The 24,258-nt window shown below is 40.0% G+C and overlaps 1 protein-coding gene across 31 annotated transcripts in view; it reads right to left on the bottom strand.

The window, feature by feature from the left end:
- The window catches only part of ANK3 (ankyrin 3), a 289,738-nt gene that overhangs the window by 15,430 nt on the left and 250,050 nt on the right, over window positions 1-24,258 (bottom strand). For 14 of the 31 annotated variants that reach the window (XM_052677741.1, XM_052677738.1, XM_052677742.1 and 11 more), the window contains 7 exons: window positions 21,849-21,930; window positions 9,462-17,165; window positions 8,779-8,853; window positions 7,738-7,869; window positions 6,574-6,717; window positions 3,597-3,684; window positions 1,380-1,758 (listed from right to left, as the gene is read on the bottom strand). In XM_052677741.1, coding sequence (XP_052533701.1) covers window positions 1,380-1,758; window positions 3,597-3,684; window positions 6,574-6,717; window positions 7,738-7,869; window positions 8,779-8,853; window positions 9,462-17,165; window positions 21,849-21,930 — 8,604 coding nt within the window. Of the gene's footprint in view, window positions 1-1,379; window positions 1,759-3,596; window positions 4,270-6,573; window positions 6,718-7,737; window positions 7,870-8,778; window positions 8,854-9,461; window positions 17,166-21,848; window positions 21,931-24,258 lie in introns of all 31 variants that reach the window. The other 17 variants (XM_052677750.1, XM_052677751.1, XM_052677753.1 and 14 more) reach the window with 4 other exon arrangements.

Raw genomic sequence — 24,258 nt, 5'->3', positions numbered from 1 at the left:
GTTACAGTGTACATCTATGCTTATCTCTGTATTTAAACTGAGCATAATAATATTAACCCACGGTCTGCCCCAAAGCCTACTGATAATACAGGAACTGCAGTCTGAGTTTAGCTGCCTCTGCAGCAGCTTTTTCTTACACTCTTTAATACTCAAGAAATGAGTGAACATTAGGAAAGATCTTAATTGCTTTAACTATGTCACAAATTAAAAACAAGATCGTAACAATCATATGCTGCATAACTGATGAGACTGATTATGTTACTATTCAATAAAATAATTCTTTATTGTACAATCAAAAGAATAGTTTAAAATGAATTAAACTTGAATAATTTATTGCAGCCCATCACAGCTGCCATTTTTACTGCACTACAATAAAAAAATGCCACATCATGTAGAAGCCATTCTAAAAAATGCATCACTTCTGTAAGTCATAGTCTTCTCTTGTATTATGCCCAAGAAAAGACCGTCTCCTAAGATGGGAATGTAGAAGAAATTCTGTAATTCTCTTTTTTTGCAATATTTGAGCCTAGGAACTGTCCAACCAGCTCCCAAATTCCTACTGGACTAAAAGCCATTCCTTGAGTCAATTCTGGGAAACAGAACGTAGGTCACAGAGGAAGCTGTTAAGATTTTCATTTATCTAATACCAACTTGTAAGTGAGATTCTGCAGGTAAGGATGTACAAGCCAGGCAAGCAGAACTGAAGGGGAAACCCTCAGCAGTAATTTAAGAATGAACTACCACCTGGGAAAGTGTACTACACATTTGGAAATTTTTTTGCTAGATGCACCTTGGAATTGGGATGAATGAAAACAAGGAGCAAAGCATAAGAAGGAGATTAGACTTCACCCAAGATTTATTTTCCTGCAAATCAATCAAGTAAAAAAAAAAAAACAAAACAGAAGGTGCTAGGGACAGGGATCTGGAAAGAGACAAAAGACACCCCACCTTTATTTGCTCTCCTCAATATCACAAACAGATCAGAAAACAGTGTCATCACATTACTGGAAGTGAGTTGAGGAGAGCAGACCTGCCTAGCACTGTTTGCACAGATAACTCGGGCAGGAAAGGGACCTCCTTCTCAGCAATGCAAATGACATCACAAGCTGCTCTCATCCCTTCCAGATTTCAGGGCCAAGCAGGAAGAAGATTAAGCACCCTGCTTGGCTCCTCTGCCTGCCCTGACTGCACTTCATTCTGTTCATACCCACAGAAGATAATTTTCCACTAACTTCCACTTTCCTTAATTTGGCAATAAACATAACACACATAAAGGAGGATTAAAAAAACACCTGTCACAATATTACATGTCTTATAAAAAAACTATACTAAGCAATAGGGACTCCTCAAACAGCTAATAATTACAGGACATACTGTACCTTCTGTTCAGACATTCCTGCTCCCTCCTCCTCTTGGATGCCTGTTCTTGCCTTGCCATCCTCTGAAGTACTCCAGCCCATCTTCTTCACACTGACAGGCACAGATGTTTTGCTGCCTTCCGTTGTTGGCTTGCTAGTCTCTTCCAAAGATTTCTGATATGCTGTTGATGACAATGTTTGCTCATCAGTACCAGCTGAAATTTGGGACTTTGTTTTTGGGGCTTCTTTGTCACTGTGTTTTCCCACATCATTTAAAGATTCCTGGACATAGGATTTAGTTTTTGTTTCTGTTGTGGTTTCTGAGAGGCTTCCATTTGTTTCTGGTTTCCCTGCTTCTCCTTTGACGTATGAGGTAACAGAGTCCCTACATTGGTCCAAGCTACAGAGAAACAAAAAGAAAAGACATTCATAAATAACACGCAGAAGAGAAAAGCACTCAGCCTTCAATCTTAGTGCTCACATTTCAGACAAAGTAAAATTTGAAATTCAACATGTAAGCATCAGTCTATTTAACAGCCTTCTCTTCCGCATTATGGTATCTTTTCAAAAGCAAGGAGAACATGGTGAACGTTGGAAATAAAGCCAAATGTTTAACATTAATTCCCTTCCACTTAGGAAGAAAAAAAAAAAAAAGGAAAAAAAAAAAAAAAACCAGAAAGAAAAAGACACCAATCCTACCATTTCCTTTGTATAATCACAAGACAAATCCCTCGTGGCACTAATTCTTTAACCTGCTCTCCAAACTAGGAAGTAATGAAAGTGTCTGCTACCCTTCCCTCAACATCTTTATTCCAAATAACTCATGTCTCCTGAAAAATACTGGTGCTCAGAAATAATTCCTTAGCACAATTTCAATAATGCACAAAGCCAAGGGCCAGAAAGATTACAAGATAGAAAGCTCTGGACCAAACTTTTTTATTTTTGTTTGCTTTTCAGATAAACATTGGGACAATATGCAAGAGAAACCCACAGCTATTTGCTGGCAAAACTGCTATAAAATATAGCAAGTTGATTTCCTCTAGCTAGAAATCGATGTGTCATCTCCTTAAGGAAGATCTTTTACTCCTGGAAGAGATATATTTCATTAATTTAACACAGTAGAAAGCACATAATATAAGGCAGAATGGTTGCTTAACATAACAAAAATCATATCAGTAGCAGACCAAATGTTTTCAAGTCTTGAAAGACAATCAACTTGTTGGAATGAAAAGCCTTCCCACTTGATTCAGAAGGACTATCTCATGCCACCTAGAGCTCTTAAACATCCTGAATCAAAGCTGCAAAGGATGTAAACTGTTGACAGAGAGACGACTGATCTGCAAGATAGTCATTCTCTGCTGATTTACACCACCTGCAGAGCTGGCACCTTCTGTCACAAACCATGGGAGCCAATACAGAATTAAGGCAAGAGCTCTTTATTGGTACCCAGTGGGTACCAATATAGCCAAACATGCCAGCACATACTGTGACTGCTGAAAGCTTAGGCAGGTCCAGTGGGAGGCTGGAAAAGCACATGCAAGAGAAACACGGTGATCATAAATCTGTGGAAAGCATCTACCATCTCAGAAAGTCATTATGATGAAAGTAAATGGAGCCAAATAATGTACAAGTTCCCTGAGCATCTTCTGTAGCCAGAATTGGGTAGAAGCATATAGGACTAGATGGATTTGGTGTTGCCACTGTTACCTTCTTGTGACTTGAAACACATTGCTTAAAAAGTCTAGCAAATTAGCATGACATAACACACTCGAAGTAAATGTTATAAAATGGTGTCAGCTTAAAAAACTGTGCTATGGAGAAAGAAATGCCTCTTTGATGGAATGCAAAGAGATGCAATGAAAAGGATGACTGCTAAAATAAGAGCAACACAGTATCCTGTTCCAACAAGTTGTCATTTCATAGTCTCAAATTCCAATTCCATTTGCCTTGCTTGATTCATTCAAAATGGAAATACAAAGAACATGAAAACAAAGATTACCTAGGAAATATAATGTAAACTAATTCTATATTAAGCATGAAACTTGCTATATATACATTTTTGAAAATAAAAATGTTTGAAGCCAGATGAAGTCACAATGTTTTTTCTTACATACATATGCACATACATATATATATGCACAATCTCATAAAACAGCAGAACATCAGCCTGAGACTGCTCCTTGAAGGCAATGGCTGCACATGAAGGCTATTTACACACATGTACAAGAAGATGCTCACCTATCATCCAGGCGATCTAGCAGGCTACCACCTATCCTGCGTCCCGACGTTGGTGGCTCAGTGACACTTGATGAGTCAGTCTGCCAACCTGTAATTGAAGACATTTCGTGTTCTGCTTGCTGAACACCTTTAAGAATTGACCATACTTTTTCTTCCGTCATCTCCTCAGACTCAGCTCCTTCTTCCAGATGAATGTCCTCAAACAGAGATTTAAACTTTTCTTCCGTTATCTCCTCATCAGTACCAGACTTTTCTCTCTCAGGCTGTTCAGTCCTTACTCCTGCTTTGCTAGTCTCTTCGCTCTGCCTTTGTTTAGCATCCTTAGGTATCCCGCCATAACTACCAAGATACCGTGGAAAATCCTTAAGGTCCACTTCCTCCAACTGGCTCTGGCCTACAGAAATACCTTTAGGTGTTCCTTCGCTAGGCACTGAGAAATCATGCTTGCTGTCGTCCAGTGAGGTGTCTTCTTCAGTCACCACTGGCGGTGCTGCTGCTGTACCATCTACATGTCCCTGGGAGGTCACTAACACGTCACTCAGTCTACTGGGAGTTCTAAGGGGTGACTCTAGGCTAGAGGTGTCGCTAAAGAAATCATCCTGGTGGAAAGGGGTGGGTGGCACGAAGCGCAACCCAGTGGGAGTTTCCAGTTCCACTTGAATGGTGGGATAACCTAAGGAAGACAGCACATTTGGACTGACTGGGATGAAGCATGGAGCAACAAATCAGCAAATGTTAAAAGACTCATGAGTTACGTCAAGTATGAAAACCATGAGGAGATGCAGGTGTATAAGAACAAATGCAGTTCTGATAGATTTACTTTGCTCTAAATATTTGGAACAAAAAAGAGCATTGCCAAAATAGCTAGTACAGCAAAGCTAATACTTTTGACTATTTTGTAAATAGTCTGTAAAGATTTCAGCAATTGCTTTTGCAGCCACTCAAATGTTTTCAAGCTATAGCAGATTGCCTTATGAATCAAATTGCATGCAATGAATCAAACATGGACAGGGATGGCTGTCCCTTTATATCCAGTCCAGAATCTTGCAGCCAAATTGCATACATCTTTCTGAGTTTTTACTGCTTTAAAATTGGAATTTTAATAAATAGACTTTAAAGATAGAAGTAGATTGAAACATAGGACAGTCACTTTTCATAAATATATATTAAACAGGTCCGCATTCTTAATATACTTATATAAAAAATACACAATACTAGCAAGACAATGCTACTAATACTTATCTCCAATATAATCACAGAGCCACAAGAATAGAATAGTTAAAGAATGAGGCATAGAAATGGATCTCAAGGAGGATACTAAAGAACAGTAGGGGTAAATACAAAGCAGGATAAAAAACTAAAGAAGGAAGTTAGCAGGAAATTAAGAGAATACAAAAAACACAGGGAGAGCTAGATGAATATTTCAGGTACAGTAAAGTTATACAGGTGAGAGGACTGTGGTGGGTAAGGAGATCTTGGTGATCTTGGAGACTGAGGCGATCTTGGTGACATGGGAACAATCAGATACACTGATTAAATGAAAAGAGAAAAGAAAAGGAAATTGATGAAAACATAAGAAAATCATACAAAAGGATTAAACTGAATACACATGTAAAATGACAACAAAACCTGAAATTCATTGCAACAGATAATAGACTGTGTAACCCACCGAAGGAAAAAATACATGCTTTGGGTTAACTTGACATTGTGCTGCCTGCAAAGGGAGATGCTCTGACAGGGCTTGCTTTTTTTCTGTTTCCTGAATCAGCTGAGAGAAAGGTAAAGGCGGTCTGGTCTTGGTGAGGAAAGGAAGCTTGAGGAAGGCTCAGAGAAGAGGAGAGACAGAAAGCAACTGCAGGGAAGCGTACTGTCTTCAGGAAAACTCTGATGCTGCTATTTAAAGGCGCAAGCAACATTTCAAGAGCAACTTTCTTAAAATGTCAACAGAAAATTATTTCTGTAGTGCAATGATTCAATGACCAGCAATGCTGCTCAACAATGGAAGTACACTGAGCTTATATGCTCTGAGTACAAGAACATCCTGCTAAAACACAGAGAGGGACCAATACAAACTTGAATATACTACAAAAAAAAAAAAAACCAAAGAAAATATAACTCAAAGAAGTCTTACTTAACAAGCTATTTATAACACATGGTAAAAAAAAAAAAATCAAAGTAAAGAATATAGCAACCCAGTGTCATTAACTAACATTTAAAAGAAGAAACAACATTTAGCATGCTCAATGTTTTGATAAATTTGATGATAAATAATAAGCATACCTCTGGCAATTCTGATTTATAAGCAGAACTCCACTTATCCTGTTAAGATCTGACTCAAAATAACCATTAACCAATACCAATAACCACAATTCTATGCTCAGTGTGTTCAGCTTCCATGCGAAGATTATTAAGATTTTAGTCATTACTAGACTGACAAAGATATTGTCTCATGAAAAAATGTAACATTTTCTTATTTTTCTACTGCCACTACACAATTTGGATAATAATGGCCCCAAATAACAACAACAAAAATCATGAAAATCTTGAAATAATTGATGTTCGTTTGTAGATAACTCATACAGTTGCTGAACACTTTTTCCTTGAAAGAAATCTTACAGTTACTTACATAGAGAGGAAGTCAAAGAGCGGGGGATGAGGTGAGTATGAGAGATTTCCAGCTAACTTGGAAAGCATAAATGGACTAACACCAACGCACGACTACTGAAGGAGAAAAACATTCAGGTCTATTCAGGTCTTTTCAACTGATACTGAGGCTGGTGGAAACGAGCTTACTTAGGTGTGCATTTGTGGGATCCTGAGCTTGTTCTCTGGGACATTAGTGTGCAACCTGAACATACCATGAGGAAAAAGCCTTAACATTAAAAGCAATCATTTCTTTAGACCTTCTTTTTCTTAACAACATTATTACATTACCGGAGATAATACAGAACTAAATATGACCATGGAATTCAATTACCATCAATGGGATCATGAAAAACGTTATTTTCATCTGCAAAGCTTCTGGTGCCTGAAATATTTCCATAATCAAATATTGGTCCTTCCAGCAGGGTCACAATATCTATTCGATTAATTTTTGTCAATACAGAAGTTAAGGCATCAGCTGAAAAACAAATAAGACACATCAGAAAACAGGTTCAGTGTTCAGAACTGTCTAATTGTTTCAGTTACATTCACATTGCATTAATTATAAGTTGCTGACATATGTTTCTGGCCCAATGCCTTTGATTCTAGCAAACTCCATCGTTTATGTAGTCATTTTGCTGCCTACTTATGCAAGATGTACCTCTATTAAGATTTTTCTCTCGCGAGTGCTACATTGCAACATAAGAAGCAGGAAAGATAGGGTCAAAGAGCTCTTAAAGAACATATTTACTTGCTACTGAAATAACTTTTTATTGGAATGTAAAAGGATTGTTAAAATCCTTGACAGAATTCTATTTTAAGAAACAGAATAGTTGGCCTTGTTAGTAGTAACGCACATAAAGGCTGTTCACGTGGTACACACTGAAATCACATTTACAACAGTCCTGTTGCAAGAACACAGTAATAGCGGAAACAACTTTTACATTGAAAAAGATACAGGTTGACTTACATACCATGTAGAAGTTTGTGGGTTAGAGAATGGTAACAATCACCATTGACTGAATACAAAAATCAGACCCCTATTTCAATTTGAGGAATTTACAGAGATAACAGCAACAGCAGAATCGACCCAGACCTTGTCCCCAGAGAGTTCTTTTGTCTCAAACGCACACATTACTTCTCAGAGGAGAGAGTCTGGTCTATTGTTAAAACCTGCAACACTGCGAGACTATGTAACTTTTCCAGGCAGCCTATTTCTATGTTTCAGGTTTATTGCTATTGCCAAATCTTCCCTAATATTTCCTACACTGGAATTTAAACATTTTTCTTGCCCTGTCCTACGGATGTGGAGAAGATATTATTTCCCTCTGCATAGGTATTGAATAAATATTACACTTCTCTGCCTTCTGGCAAAAATGTAGCTGAAACATTTCTTTCCCATTAGTGATTTGCGTAAGAAATTAATTGTTATCTTCTACTTAACTTACTTAGAACAGGCTGTAACTTACAAACAACTAAATTAACTAATTGAACTTACTTGTAGCATTTTTCCCGTCTCTGGTAACCCATTTTTTTAATAACATGAAACTTTGAGCAATAAGAGAATTTGGGTTTTCTACTCGGATTTGGTTGATTTCATCCACAGAAAAATTCAGTTCTCTCGCCAGTTCTATGAAGAAAAAAAAAAAAAAAAAAAAAAAAAGAAAAAAGAAAAAAGAAAAAAGAAAAAAGAAAAAAGAAAAAATAAAGAACAATAATAAGGAAAGCTCCAAACAGCACAAGTTTCTCAATTATCCTGTCAGGCTTAGAAGTATTAGCCTTCTTAGACCACACAGACATCAGCAAATCTACCTGATGCAAAGGGGTATCTTAACAGATGACGAGCATGGCACTAAACACTTAAACACTTCAGTTTCCTAAGACAGGCATAATTCTGAATTTTCAATCACGTCTCTGCAAGCTGCTACTGCATTTATATAACGCTCTCAACCAGTGAAGAAAAGCTCCATGGAGACTTCATCGCTGCTTGTCCTGGTGACCACTGCTCATTTGTGAGTTTGCCGCACAGCTCACATACCAGCACTGCCACTGCCTACAGCAGGGAGAGCTGACTGCAGCATCCATAAATCCATGAGGAGCCAGCACTGCCCGTCAACATGTTGATGGTATGGTGGGCATACGATGAGGGAATCCTACATGGCACCAAACTGCTGGAGCCCTAGGAAGCCCCCAGGGCTTTGAGGAATTGCTGCCTTGTCACAGCGTCAGATACCGGAAGCCCTGACCCTGAGTAGATAGATCCTTCCAACTACTTTGGTGTAATATCTTGGGAGGAAAAACATTTTAGCTATATACCCTATGAGTTTCCATTTGATTCGGTGAAAGCTGGTACAATAACTCCACTGAGCCATTTCCTACCAGACATCTCTTCCCAGCTATCTGCTGAATAATTTCAGAGGCTGGGCTCACTGTGAATTCAGGAGAAGCTGACAGGGCCTTGCTGCAGCTTTTGGTAAAAAAGACTACCTGAGAATGCAACAGCAAAGACTGATTTCAGTATAAAAGCACAAAAGCTTACCTGTCCAGCTAAGTCCAAGGTGATCAGCTACAATTGCCATCCTTATATCTGTTCGTTCACATGGACTTTGTGGACCTGCGATTTACAATTTCTTGATTAAAAGAGTTTTGCACAAAAAAACACAATACCGGACAATAGTTTCTTATAAGTTATAGCTGGAATTCGACTAAGTTGCCGGTGCTTATATTGTTTACTAGAATGGTTGTGTGTCCTAATAACCTACAAAGCAAATTTTTTTTTTTCACCTGTGTAAAGCCGAATGTCAAACTACATGATGTTGTGTAATGAAATCAAACATGCTGACAATCTAGCTGTTAGACTGTACACAAGTTGTTTAATTACCGGTGGAAACCACCAAGACCAAATTAACATCTATTTTCTCTACTTTGACAGAACAAATTTGCTGTCACAAAATAAATCTTTCAATTTCTAAGTTACATCAATGTCTTTGGCATGCTTCACTAGCTTTCTACAGTACAGGATTTGTTTAAAGGAAGAAAGAAGAGTATAAGACAGCACATACAGATGACAATGACAGAATGAAAACTACGGTTAAGTCACTTCACAGGCAATCACAACAGTTCATGCACTAGGATCAACAAGTTGAAAGTTTTACAAACTAGGCTTGATCTCCACGAGGTGAGCCATGAGAGCTCCAGAAACCTGACTGCCTTCATTCTCACCAGTCCTCTTACTCCTCCTCCTCTCACTGTCGGCCTTTTCACTCTTTGATTTTATAGATGCTGCCTCTGTTCTCATATCTCTAGCAGACTTCGATGTAATGGAAGGCAGGTACACTTGAGTAGCTTCTGACAGTGATGTGTTCCTTGATGTACTGTCTTCTTCATCGTCAGAGACCTCTGACTGCATCTTTTTCTCTTCATCAGATAGACGATCCACAAGCTTTAATGTCTCACCACTAATTCCCTTAAAATATTCAATTGAATGTTTACACACCTCCCTAAGCTGATTTTTTTTTACTTTAACTGTTGTCATTGTGACGGAGGTAGATCTTACCTTTACTGGTAATTTAGAAGGAAGCTGTTTTGTTTTTTCTTTCTCTACCTGCTCTTGCTTTGGTAGGGCTGGAGGTTTTCTAGATAAATTACTCCTACGTGTATTTTTTACAGGAATCCTAGACCTTCCTTCTAGACAGGGAGGAGCATTATCTTGTTTTGCTTTGTCAGGCTTACTAGCCTGTCTCACTTTACTCCCTGTGTTGCTTTGGAGATTATTTTGCGGCAAGACTTCTTTTACTGAGCTGGCCTTTACAGGAAGTTTTGATTTTCCTCTAGCCCCTACCAACTCTGTTGACTTCTGCTGCTCTCCATGTGCTTTTTGTTTCTCTCTTACTCTTTGTCCTTGTGTTGTCCCTGTACCTTTTCCTGAAGTGCTTTTTGCTGGGTTAGCTTTCTGCAGGGAACATTTTGGTTCCGAATGTTCTTCTAGCACTACATTAGAGGTAATATCATCTGTAGAGACTGCAGATGAATCCAAATTGTTGTTGTTATTAAAATTATCTTTTGGAAACTCAGTGTTTTCTGTTTGCCTACAGCTTGTCTCGCTAGAAGCTGAACTCGCAATCACTGCTACAGTTTCATTTTCTAATCCCTGACCACTTGGCATCACAGCTTCTATCTTATCTGTCACTTCGCCAGGACCATCTTTCTTCAGAGTCATGGTGGAAGCAGAAATTCCCATTTTAATTGGCGTGCGCAATTTGGGATCAACTTTAGAAGCATTTACCGCTGTCGATGATTTTTCCAGTGAGTTACTACCAAGTGTTTGTTCCATGCAATCTCCACTGGCCTGGATGATGGGCTTATGTTCAACTGCTGGTGATTCTACTGGTCTCTCTAGGTTTGTTTCTACAGTGTTGTCCCCTGCCTGTGGCTGTGTGATGGCAGTGACTGTACTTTTATCCCCTTCCCCCTTGTCCCCTGACTTCCCTTCAGAAGTATGCTCACCAATCTGAAAAAATTGGAGTCTTTCTTCAACAAAATCCCTCTTGCTCATGTCAATTGCACCACTGCGAGTCATCTCAAACATCTTCCCTTCATGAAATGGGAAGGGGTTGGGCTCGCTAGTTGGCGTACTCTCATCTGTTGGAGTTCTGGCTGGAGTTGTATCAGGTGTTGTTGCTTGAGATCTGTCTTCCACTGCCAGACCAAATGGCTTTGCCTCATCATCCCTTGATTTAGTCTCAAACACTTCGTCGTCACCTCGGTTATTGGACCATGGGTCAAAATCTAGACTCTTAGTGGCCACAGTTTTGAAAGGCGTTGCAAATTCTTCATCTACTTTGTAACTGAAATATGAATCGGGAAACACAGTCCTGTCAGGGTGTCTGCCTTCCAAAGTGAAAAACTGCGCCCCTGACTTCTGCTCGCTTTTATCTCCGGCCTTTTCAGAAGCTGGACCCTTTGAAGGCACCTTGTCTTCTTCAGGGCCTACCTTCCCTTCCTCCTCAATGACTTCAAGTTTACTCTGGCTAAAGCAGCGATCAGTCTGCTTAAGAATACCTTCTGTAGTCCATACGTCCTTTTTGGTTTCAACTGCCGGACCTGCAAGTTTAGAATCACTCTCAGTTAAACCATCATCTTCATCTTGCAAATCATAACCGTCAAGAGAGTCAATCTCAGTCGCATCGGTATCATGGGAGAATTCTGCAGTGGTTGCTATGGAACACTCTGTGACAGACTGGTCATTATTATTCCCATTTTGCACTACATCATTCTGGGGTGAATCAAGCCCAACGTCAAACTCACTAGGTTTCCCAGAAGTGGGGTGTCCTAACTCTTTCTGTTTCTCAATCTTTTCAGGGGTTCTGGGTTTTGAGCTTTCTTTCTGGTCATCTTCTAGTTCTTTCAGTTTGAACGTGTACTTTTTAAGCGGAACAGGTTGATAGAGAGATTCATCATCACTGGAGTCACTGACATCTGCTCCCGGCGGCACAGGAGATGGTGGCTGTACTCTTATAACTGGCTCAGCCAGTTGACATTTGTCATGTTCATCCTGCAGGTTCACTTCTGTCATCTCCATTTCACTCTCAGTGGAATACTGAGGCTTCTTTTCTGACTCGCCTTGATCTGCATCCAGTGGTGGAGGAGGTGGGAATTCAATGTAGGCAACTCTGTTACCTTTCGGTCTTTTGTTAGAGTCCTTATTTATATGGTTAGGTAATGATTTGTCAGTCTGTGGTTCCTCAACTACTGCCTGTTTTACAGAGGTTGACTTAGCCTCTGCTTCCTCCTCTGATTCCTCAGAAACCTCAGGTATAGGACTGGGTTTGCCTGGGATATATGCTATTAGTGAGTCGGGTGTTTTAGATGTAAACTCGTAACTCACTTCCTCTGAACTTGGTGTTTCTGGTGTTAAAGGGCTTTTGCCAGAGCTATCAATAAAGGACACCTGTTCTAGCGTATCATCTTCTGGACTACCTTGTGGAGAGGGAGGTTGCTTTTGCTGTCTAGCTGTGTAAAAGGTCCCCCTTGTCTCTTGCACTGTCTTACTTTCCTGACTGACAATTTTTTTAATACTTCCTTGTTGCACCTCTTTCTCATATTGCTTTCCTACTTGAACAAAACTGACATAAACCGGTAAGGTCTTAATTTCTTTCACTCCCTCTGTACTTACTAATGGTGCAACTTTATCCAAGTAATCACTGGCACCAGGGTCAACTAACTCATTCGAAGGAGATTCCTTTCCTGGACTAAATTCTAGAGAATCTGGTGATTTGCTAGGGGATATCTCAGTTTCCTCAACAGGAGGACTTAGACCTATCAAGCTCTGCTGCTTGGTAACTCTTCTAATTTCTGAATGCTTTACTTGATCATCTTCCATATAACCTATCTGCCTCTCAACTTTCTCCTTAATCACAGCTGACTGGGATACTTTAGCTGAAAGTTGATAAACACCATCAAGCACAGTTCTCTTCTCCTCAGCAATCCTTACTGGAATATGGGACACAGCAATTTCTTCTTTCCTTCTGGATATTTTATCAGCTATTTCACCATTACGTTCCCCCTCCCTGACAACAAATTCTCTGTATAAAACCTTTTTTGAGGGAGATTTTACAGTCATTTCTTTCACTTCTTCTGAATGAATGCCATTTGCTGCCAGTTTGTGCTCTGTCTGTGTCTGTACTCTGTGAGTAATAAATTCAGTTTTTTTGTCAGCTTCAACATGATCAACGTGGTTTTCCTTCACTGTATCTGGAATCAGCACATGTGAAAGCTTCTCTTTTTGTGTTTTATGATTAGAAGTTCCAGGACTTTCCCAAGTCCTATAGATTTTTTTGTCCCAGTGTCCCTTTGCCGTTGAGTCTGAGCCATACACCAGGTCTTTTGTCTGTGATTCTGAAAAGTACTCTGGCACACTTGTTTCAGTTCTTTGCTTTTGTGTGTCTGAAGCACAAAATTCTTCTATAGCTTTTCCTTTACCTGGGACAAAATCTTCCTGTATTTTCACCTCTTTCTGTAAAGCTGCACTTCCATCAATGAGCTCGACTTGCTTTGCGTGTTTCTCTCTAGAATAAAACTGGTAAACCGGTAACTTACTTTCTTGCAACTTCTTTACTGGAATTTTGGACTGACTGTCCAGTTTTTTTTCCTCTTGAGTTGGGTCCTTACTCTTTGGACTTATGCTTTGTTCAAACTTCAGCCTAATAGAACTGAGTTTTGATTGCTTCAGTTGAAATCCAGCCTGTGAAACCTCAGGCACTCCAGTCTGCTGAGCACTTCTTTTGTGTTCCACAGTTTGCTTAGAGTCCTCTGCTGGTTGCACAAATATCCTTTTCTCAGGACTGCTGGGCAAACTGGACACTTTTCTTTCATCCACTTTGGGAAAGCATTTGCCATCACGTGCATGCTGTTTTGCTTTACTCCAGTCATCACCAGACGCTGGTAATTCAGAGAGTAGAACCTTCTCAGGGCTGCTGCTGGCAGAGCTCTGACTAGAATGTATTTCTTTGCCATTTTTTTTATGCTGTTTTTTCTCTGGAGACTGTAGCTCATCATTCAACTTCTCTGTTTTATCCCGAAAAAACTGTGATACTTCAGTCAGTTTTTCTTCTGCCTCCTTAACAGTCCTGTCCACCCTGTCTTCATACATCAACTTTTCTCTACCTCTGTCTAATCTGTCCTCAGTAAAGCGCATCCACATCGCATGCTTTGGACTACTAACATCTCCAGTGTAGTGTAATACTGTCACTTTATCATAATGATCATCTTTAGACATTTTACCCACACCATTTTCAGATACATCTTTATAGATTTTGGAGAGAATCTCTTTTTTAGGGGCAGTAGCTACTTTTTCTCTGCATCGTTTATCAGACCCCTGTAACTCTGCACTAAGGGGTAGAGCATGATCAGTAACTGACTCCTCAGTATCAGACTGAGAAACATCTAGCTTTTCTGAAAGAAGCATTTTCTCAGCAAACCTGTAAGACTCCCCTCTTAGTTCTGACAACTCATCATCATGGTATTCTATTGAGTGCTGACTCAAAAGCTTCAGTGTTTTGTAAGAGTCATCAGACATGAGTTGAGCAGAACTAGGGCGACTGTCTTCTTCCTGGGACACGGGAGTGTTAACTCTAGAGGATTCCAGATAAGAAGGAAGTGACTCTTCGGCTGTGAGCTCCTCTTCTTCTTGCTGACCTTGTTCATCTGAACAAGGAAAAGCATCATGTTTTTCCAACTCTTTTAAGTTAATATCTCCCCGAGGTAAGTCTTTCTGATATACATACATTTCTTTTTCTGGATGCTTTTTTGTTTCTCTAATAATCACTTCAGTAGGTTCAGCCTGATTACCTTTTTCAATATGGACCTCTATTATTCGCTCCAGTTTGGGTTTCATTTTGCTGTCCTTCTCTGCATGTTGTGGTGAAGTTTCAGCAGACTTGCTAACATCGGCTGTTACTGATGATTTATGTTCAAACAGACCTGCCAGTTCTTTGGAAGGGTCACGTCCAGACTGAAAGGCTTTCATTATGTCATGAACAGACATCGTTTCCTCAATTCTTTCCGATGTGCTTTCAGTGCATGGAGGTTTATGATAAACCATCCTAGTTGTCGTAGTGATGTGAGTTTCTTCTTTTACTCGGACACCTTTGCTAAGGACACATTTATGGTCATCTTCCTCACTGCTGCTAGCTTTCATTTGAAATGCTTTAACCTTCTCTTTAATAGACCCGGCAGGCTTTTGCTCCAGCTCCATGAAAGCAGGAGCAGGCTTTGCGGCCGGTAGTTCTTCTGTTTTCTGCTCTGGAATTTCTTCAGATGATGGTTCGTAGCTACGGATAACATGAACTACCTCAGTTCTTGTTTCTGTAATGACGGGAGGGATGGGTACATCATGGAAAAGTGGTTTTGGCCCTGTGCTTTCAGCGCTTTGAGGGGCAGAAGGTGTTTTTTCACTCCTTGTTTCAAAGCCACTGTCAGATAAAGGACTTTTGTCTTGATCGTGTTGAGAAAAGTCATCCGGAGACTCTAAAATTGTATCTGCTCCAAAAAAGGAATCTGCAATTTTACATAACTCCTTTTCTGATGTTGAAGGCCTCATGGAGGCAGGAGGCATTTTGAGTTTGTGTTCCTGCAAAGCAATAGCTGGCTTTAAAATGCGTTTTTGTCTCTCTTCACCTTCTTTTTTCCCCTCTTCAAACTTGTACTTTATGTTTGTTAATGAACTGCTACCGATATCATTTGCTAAGTAATCAATAACTTTTGATAAGTTATAATCCTTTTCCGACACAGTTTTAGCTTTAATTTGTGCCTTCTCTGGAACAGACATAGGAGGGCTTGTCAAAGCTTGCTGTCTTGCTTCATCAATCTCCTCTGCACTGAACTCTACCCAGTCATCCTCAGAGACATGTCCTTGATCGCTTTTAGATACTTTAGCAGACCCTTTACTTTCTAAACATACATCTTTTTTCAGAATCTCACTAACTTTTACTAAGTCCTCTTTCACTTTCTCAACAATTTTAAAAGGCTCTTCATCATCGATTCTACCCTCTTTTGGTATCTCAGGATGGAACGGTTTGTCCTCTGTGACATCTGTCTGCAATATTGCAGTCATTCTTATTAGATCCTCTTTCATTTCAGCAACATCTTTCAGTATCTCCTGACTGGAGGATAAAGAAGATGGCGTGGACAATTTGAGAGCAGAGGGTGCTAAGAACAAGGATGATTTTATTGGAGATGAAGTTCGATTAAAGGGAGGTTGCGTGCGTGCCTCTGTAGTCAATGTTTTAATAGGTGACAGTAACGCAGCAGCTGATTTTGTAAGCGGAGATGACTCTGGGAGCTTCTTTAATGCTGGTTCAGACAAAACATTGACTACAGAATATACCGGCACTGTTATTGTTGATGAAGTTACAGATGAGGTAGTTGCTGATATTGACCCAAGGGCTGTATACAAAGCACCTGCAGGAGGAGTTCTTATTGACTGGAAAGCTGATGGTGCTGAAGACACAAATGACCTGAGTGGAGAAAATGACATTGTTGAAGCAGTTGAAAACACTCTCTCAGCTGTGTCAGCAACTGCGCTAGCAGCACAACTTGCAGAATGTGCAGCTGCAGCAATCTTGTCTTGGAAAACAGCTGCAGCTTTGGATCCATTTATTAAGTTGGAAGAAGATGGGTATTTCAGCGGTGACACAGACCCATTAAGTAATGGTACATCTGTGTGCCCAGCTACATGTTTTGCTGGCGACGAGAGAGACGAGGCCATCATGACCTTAGAGGATGAAACAGCATCAACTGCTGACTTAGCAGGTGACACCACTGACTTTAGAGGGGACGATAATAGTGAGGATGCTGATGTGATGACTGATTTAAGAGGCAAACTCGAAGAGTACATGTTAATGTTGGATTTGGGGGAAGCTGGAGGCGTCATGGTTATGGATGATCTCTCCAAGAGAGACCCTGCTGTAGTCACAGGAGATGTCCGAGTGGGGAATGTGGTAGTGGATGCCAGCCCCTTTAGGCTAGCAGCTTCTGTTACTGCGGGAGCTCTGACGAAAGAACCTGAAGTAACCTGCATATTGTACGGAGGCTGCGAAACCACAGTTTTTATTGGTGAGGAGATTGTCCGAAATGATCTAATCGGAGATGCTACATCACTAACAGATTTAACTGATGATGTGGTAGAAGCTCCTAATGTGGATTTGATTGGAGAAGCAGAAGAAACAGACCATATTGATTTTAATGGGGAAGCTGTAGGAGTGTTAGAGGAAGAGCTTGATAAGGAAGTGAAGCCTGATTTGGTTTGCCCAGGCACTGTAATTGGAGCTGTTGTCCATGACTGATATGGCCGTGTTGAAAAGAATGGCTTGTATGAGTAAGTAGCAGGTAGGGATCTTGTTGCTCCTGCACTCCGTTCAACTGTTTCTTAAATTGTTAAATTAAAATCAAACATAAAATCAACAAAAATGATTGGAAAACAGAGAGACCAGAGAAGAAAATTGGTCAGTAAACGTTGTAATATTACAAAAAGCAAGTACAATTGTTCGCATGAGTTAGGATGAAGGAGGCAAAAGAAGATTTAAAAAGGAAATAAATATGAATGGAGCCATACACTGACGATTGGTCCAAAACAAAAAGTAACATGAAATGAAAGACAGAAAGACATAGCAATCGAGTCTGCAAAAAGTGAAGACCAGAAAACACAAAGAAGGAATCCATAAGGTAAAAATAAAAACCACATGAAAATTCTTCTCTTACTTCCTATTGACTTTCTGACGTGCTAATTCTGAAATACTCGTATCAGTGCTCTTTTGCCTGTTTATGTATGCTTGATTTGCACAACTATTAGAATTATCCTATTAATAATTTTTGTTGATGGTGTTGTTCTATTCAGATATTGAACCTACACAAAACATAAGCTTATGCAAAATGACATTACATTGCTAAAATCTTTTTTTTTTTTTAAACCAGTCAGAACTATTTCATGCAGAACCCAAAATTCCTTTAAGTGACAGGCAATTAATGTGCAAACTGTGAAGCAACTGGAATAAAATTCAAATCTGTATCTCCCATGCATAATTCGGATATGCTTCACACTCACAAAGCCAATAAGAGCAAGAGCTTTTCTGAGTCGATATTTTATAAAATAATAAAAAAAAAAAGAAAAGAAAAGGAATGTTTGCATTTGTTTTTCATGCGATATTCCTTTTGTTTGGAAAAAAAATAAGTAAAACTAAAGTAAAACTTTACATGAAATGATTTAAGAAGCATATGTCATACATCAAATACGGAAAGTATGATATATGATAAACGTGAGCAAGCAAAGCAACTGAATCAGTTTTCGTTCATGCACAATATATCATGTCAAAACAAGCACACATTAATAAATTTTTATGCTGGATAAGCACAAATATGTAAATCTTAAAAATATCATTTCACAAGTGGCCATTAAAAGAAGAGTACACTTTTTCTACAAGATGTAGTGTCTTGGTACCTTTTGAGGAGATTTCTTGCATCAGCTCATAGACAGACCTGTTCAACTTTCAATTTCTCAAAAGGTAACATTAGAAAAGCAGTCAAAGAACAATATGTTATGCAAAAAACTTCCTGGCAAGGACAAACCTGTCAACTGTTACCATCCCCCAGAACACTCAGCTTATTCATAGGCATTTCAAACAAAATCATCATCAACCACATTTTGCATCATGGGAGGTACTCATGCCAGAAGACAGCATTTCTGGGAATCCCAATACATATCCTCTGATACAACGATAACATTTAGAGAGTTGACATTGAAAGTGAATTAAAGGGTCTTTTTTTCTTTTTTTTTTTTTAAACTCCTCGGTTTAAAGTTGAGTTAGAAACTGAGCTGAAATATCCAAATAACTTATTCAACAAACCTTTCTCTGAAGTAATAATTTGTCAAACTTACTTGGTCTGTCTTATAGACAGTAACTTACATGAAAGAAACTTAATAAGGCTAATACTAAACTATTAAAACACACACAATTACAGAATTGTAAATAAGTGTTCAATATACCACAGGTCCATATCCTGCAAGGAAAAACGTGCTGGTCCTACAAAAGCCAGATGAAACTCAGAAAGCAATGTGGATGGCTGGTGATGTGGCAATATTAGAACATTTAGGTTGAAGAGAGCTTGAATACTAGGCCTGACTGGCACAGCCTATTTCTAGAAATGTTTAATTTTCCCATCCTCCTCGCAAATTTATTTTGAAGCACATACATACCTTTTTTTTCCCCTCGAAGAAGAAAACACTTTGTATTCCATTAAATTAATTAGACTTCATTGTGAAGATTAATTAGCAGCACCTGCTGACACTCACCAGAAGTTCATACTGCCCCAAGTCCAAAAAACAACCCCCCAAATCATTGAAAAAATAACCAACATCAAAACAACTTGTTCAGCAGTTTCTGTTTGGAAATGTCTTTAGAGGGACCCCACTGCGCTGTGTTGAGCAATTCTGCCACAACTGGTTTGTACAGTAATCAAACCAGCAAACCATCCTCTTAACTGCTCTTTATCCCTAAATCACAAAGTCAGACACATATAAGATGCTTTTTTGGTACTCTGTATGGCAGCTGAGAAGAACTGATACAAACAAAAAGGACTAATTTACAAATGTGTGCAGTTCTGACACAAGTCAAAACAGCAGGAAAACGGGGCAGTTTTACTGTTCTGAAATAGCAAAGCAATCCCCACAATCATTCCAGACTTCAGAGTAGGGTATGATTCTAAAGAGTGTAGTTTTCAAATCAGAACAGCCTTTTTTAGTTAAAATTTAGTTTAGCTACTGGACACTACTGGCCTTAGCAGTATCCATTCCTCTGTATCTGAGGCTATTGGAAAACACATTACTACCTTCTGTACAGCAAACTGCATTTGCTTGCAGCTGGTAACTGAAAGCACTGAGTGAACTTCACCATGCAAATGCCCCCAGCTCCTGCTGGAGCAGCCCTGCTCCTTTTCCGCTGCAAGCAGTCAGCACTGGGCAGGGTTAACCCACCACAGCTGTCCTTTTCAGTGGGAAATCTCACTGCTGGGGAGAACAGAGAAGCCCCTCTGACCTCTCCTCCCTGAGGAGGGATGAGAAGAGGTAGGCAGGAGACTACCTCACCTTCCTTGCTCTCTTCTGCCCCTACACTGGCACCAACACAAGCAGAGCAAAAAAAAAGTTGTGTGTGTGTGCATGCCTGAACTTGTGAGAGAAAAACAGCCCAGCCTGCACTGCTACCAAAACTGAAGAGTTGTGCCATCACATTTGCTGGAAAGAGGCAGAAGTTACACACACACCTCCACCAGTGAAGCAAATGCTCTGTGGAGTAAAGCAGCCACAGCAGCCTCACTGGCTCTGTTGGGTAGCATGCTCTAGAAGAACTGTGCCTCTAAACCTGCATCATCTCCCAGCAGCCAACAACTGCAAACTGTGTGCACAGGAGGTGGTACTCAGGTTGTTGGCCAAACCACTGCCTGCCATCTTTCCTGGCACATACAATAATTTTTGCATGCTCTTTGAGTAGCTCACCACCACAAGTAGAAACCACTGCCTCATGGGATAGAGTAGTTAAAGAATGGTCAAGGACTTCTACTATGCCCTAACGTAAGTTTTCTTAGAATAAAGCCCATTAACTGGATTTGTTTTTTTCTTCCACTTTTTGCAAATGAGACTTAATGAACCTTTGGTGAATAAATTTTAAATAGTTTAAAACTTTTTTTTTTTCTTTTGTCCCCCAATGAGGCCTGAAAAACAAATTGTAAGCAGTACACACAAGCATCAAACTTATTTGAAGCAGCTCCCTTTTCACAGAATCATAGAATCACCAAGGTTGGAAAAGACCTACAAGATCACCCAGTCCAAACATCACCAATATTTCTCACTAAACCGAGTCCCTCAGCACAACATCCAAACGTTCCTTGAACACCTCCAGGGTCGGTGACTCCACCACCTCCCTGGGCAGCCCATTCCAGTGCCTGACAGCTCTTTCAGAGAAGTAGCAGAGTTTCCTGAAGTCCCCTGGTGCAGCTTGAAACCATTCCCTCGAGTCCTATCACCAGCTACGTGAAAGAAGAAGCCCCCCCAGCTCACTACAACCTCTCTTCCGGTAGTCTCAGTTCCCAGCAAGCCTTTGACGATACCTGATGACGATACCATCAAGAAGTCTCAGTAGATCTGATAGCTTCTTCAGATGTTATATGCTTGAGGTCTTCATCCAGGTCTGAGAAGTGTAATACATTCTGGAGCACATCTGATCCAAAGAAGCCACAGATCTTATAGGGCAATTAAACAGCAGCCTTCCAGTGGAAACTCTCAAGACCCGATGAAGCTTGTCTATGGATTTTGGAATTATACCAAAGGGTCTGTTGCAGGGTAGCAACTGAGAAGTTATGAGGCAGAAAACAGATAAGAAAAAGTCTAGCAATGGGGAACAACAGCAGTCAACCTCAGGCAGGAAAGATGAAGGAATAAAAGGTAAGCCAAATATATTGTATTTAATGAGGAAGGAAAGCAATGACACAGATCTAGTGAAGGGGAACAAATCTAAGAGGAAGCAACATGTGGTGCCAAAGAATAGAAAGCATCTGCAGGGAACAAAGGAACAAGGGAAGAGGACAAGAAAGAGGAGGAAGATACAAAATATGTGAGAGTCTGTTTTGGCTAAGCATCTAAACATTTAAGTGTTTATCTAAATGTCATTCTCCAGTCTTGCTGAACTTTTGCATATCACTCCCTTCTGTAAAACAAAGGTATAGCAGCTAGTCTAACATCCCTGAGGGAAGAGGAACAGACTCCTTGTGAAAGCAATCTGTAATCCTATTTGTCTGGAGCTACATAGTACTTAAAAAATATATTATGTTTTTACTTAATTAGTGCATGCCATTTGCCAGTCAGGATTCTTCAAGCTCTCACAACACAAAATTTCACAGACCATCCAACAGTTTTGCTTTAGACAGCTGTTTTTTTTTTTTTTTTTCCTTCCCATTTGCTTTTTCTCCAAAGTGACACCAAATACAACGTTTATAGAAAAAATGTCTCTTCTTCTGAAAAATCACATATATATGGTTTAGTATTTGGTAAGAGCAACTCACTCATTCCAGGCTCAGTCAGATAGCTGTAGCGCTTACGTAAAGCAAGGGAGACAAAGTTCTGACGCCGGTCGGCTTTCTCCATCTGCAACAAAACATAATGCTGTTTGGTACCATCCCCCATACAAAACATCATCAAATCCCAGCACGACAGGACATCCTGCAGTACACATCCCCACAAAGGAAAACTGATGCCTCCACTCAGCTTCAGGATGGTATGCTGGAGGCAAATTTGGGCAAGCAGTGAGAAATGGACAGAGCAGATCTCCATTCCTGTCTGCCATGTAATGAGTGTCAGGTGTTGTGGAGCAGGGAGCATGGCTATCAGAGGTGGCAGGCACTTGCTATGAACAACCACCATCCTAGAGAAAGCAGGCAAGAAACTGCAACCCTAGGAGACAATCCCATGGACTCTTTCCTTCTCAATGTCTCTGCTCACAAGGTAGAAGAGCTTAAACAGCAGACACAGTTCACGTTGTTGCCCTACTGTATTTCAATACTATGTTATCCTACCATCACTTAGCAAACTGTTTCATACTACTACAAATGGCATGATATTTTTCATTCTCTATAAAATAAACCACCTTTGACAGGAGATCAACACAAAAGACTACAGATGCAGACATAGAACATTCAGAGAAGTGCAACTTTGATCAAATATCTCTCCCCAAATTAATTTGTCCTGGAAGCACATACACCACGATGTACACTGGCTTTTGAGTGAATACATTCAGGACAAAAAAGGCAAGGGAGGGGATTTTTCTATTTAATAGGCACAAAATGCAAAGATGCAGATTAGAAAACAGACTACTACTGTTAACTAGTAAAGTGCTCCTTTATCCTAAGTAACTGCATTCAGTGACATAGCTGCTAGTGTGATGTCTTCAATATCAGAAGTCCTTCAGAAATCAGCTCACTCGATTGTTTAGAAACATTTAATTTGTTTAGAAAGAAAACTTGCTTTAGCTATATAATAGTTCACCAGGAGCAAACTCTGCGGAGGCAACGTGATATAGTTGGAGTTATTATTTTAACATAATAAGGAGTGTTTTATTTCTATTTTGGTCAGCAAGTGGCTGCTGAAGTTTGTTTTCTACCAGGAAGAGAAAAATGGTTTGCTGCTAAGGGATGAAGGGATCTATCTTGTGTGGTTTCCTTCTTAAGGTGATCTCAATTACTGCCATCTTAGATTAAAACCCATTCAACTTCCTGACAATCACATGTGGCAGTTTCTGGCAAACTAGGCATTTCTAAGCTGCAAATATTTAAGGTTTATTTGAAAATATATTTATACACGATATCTAGGAATTGCTCTTGGTTATTTTGCTTTTTTAGAAGGGTTTAGTTTATTTTTAGAAATAAGATAAGAGGTCTGCTCTGAAACTAATGCCCCCTATTTTATTACATTGGCTCACGATGTCAGAGATGGATGTTGGTGGGACGGCAGTAGAGGATGAATCTTCCCACCAGTATTCTGTTGTGCTGTAACAGATGACAGCAGAGAGGCAGTCATCTAACATCGAAGTGTGTATGAAACAAAGGTGTATCACTGAATTCCTCCATGTGGAAACAATGGCACCCATTCACATTTATCAATGATTCCTGAACATTTATGGAGACCAAACAGTGCATGTGAGCACTGCGAGGTAGTGAGTGGTGCATTTCAACAGTGGTGACAGCAGTGTGAAAGACAAGCCATATTCCAGATCACAGAATCACAGAATGACCAGGGTTGGAAGGGACCTCAAGGATCATGAATCTCCAACCCCCCTGCCACATGCAGGGCCACCAATCTCCACGTTTAGTGCTGAACCAGGCTGCCCAGGGCCCCATGCAACCTGGCCTTGAACACTTCCAAGGACGGGCACCACAACCTCTCTGGGCAGCCTGTTCCAGTACCTCACCACTCTCTGGGTAAAGAATTTTCCCCTGATGTCCAACCCAGATGACCATTTACAGATGTCACATCACAAAATGAAGAGTGTCTTGGTCACCTCACATGCACAGATCAGTGGATTACAACCAATGAACTGCATATGGAGCTGCTTACCAGCTTCTACACATTGAAAATGATGGTGGCAAACCTAGAATATTGCAAAGCTTGTGCCAAGTGAGTCCCATGAATACACACATGGGAAGAGAAAGAATAGTGTATGCAATTTTGTCAGGACCTACTCAACCAATACAAGTCTGAAGGTGACATGATGCAATGTCATCACTACAAGCTGTACCCACAGCAGCAATCCACGGAGTGGCAACACGTGAATTTCCCATTGAAGAAAAAGTTCAAGACACAGCTCTCAGTTGGTAAAGTGATGTTCACTGTTTGCAATAGGAAAGAAGTGATCCTTCTGGATTTAGTGGAACTCAGACAAACCATCAACCTTGACTGCTATATTACAACACTGACTAA

The sequence above is a fragment of the Tympanuchus pallidicinctus genome, unplaced genomic scaffold (assembly GCF_026119805.1).
Source record: "Tympanuchus pallidicinctus isolate F22 unplaced genomic scaffold, pur_lepc_1.0 scaffold16, whole genome shotgun sequence".
Taxonomy (NCBI): domain Eukaryota; kingdom Metazoa; phylum Chordata; class Aves; order Galliformes; family Phasianidae; genus Tympanuchus; species Tympanuchus pallidicinctus.
The sequence above is the reverse complement of the archived record's forward strand: the minus strand, read 5'-3'. Positions and strand labels throughout refer to the sequence as shown.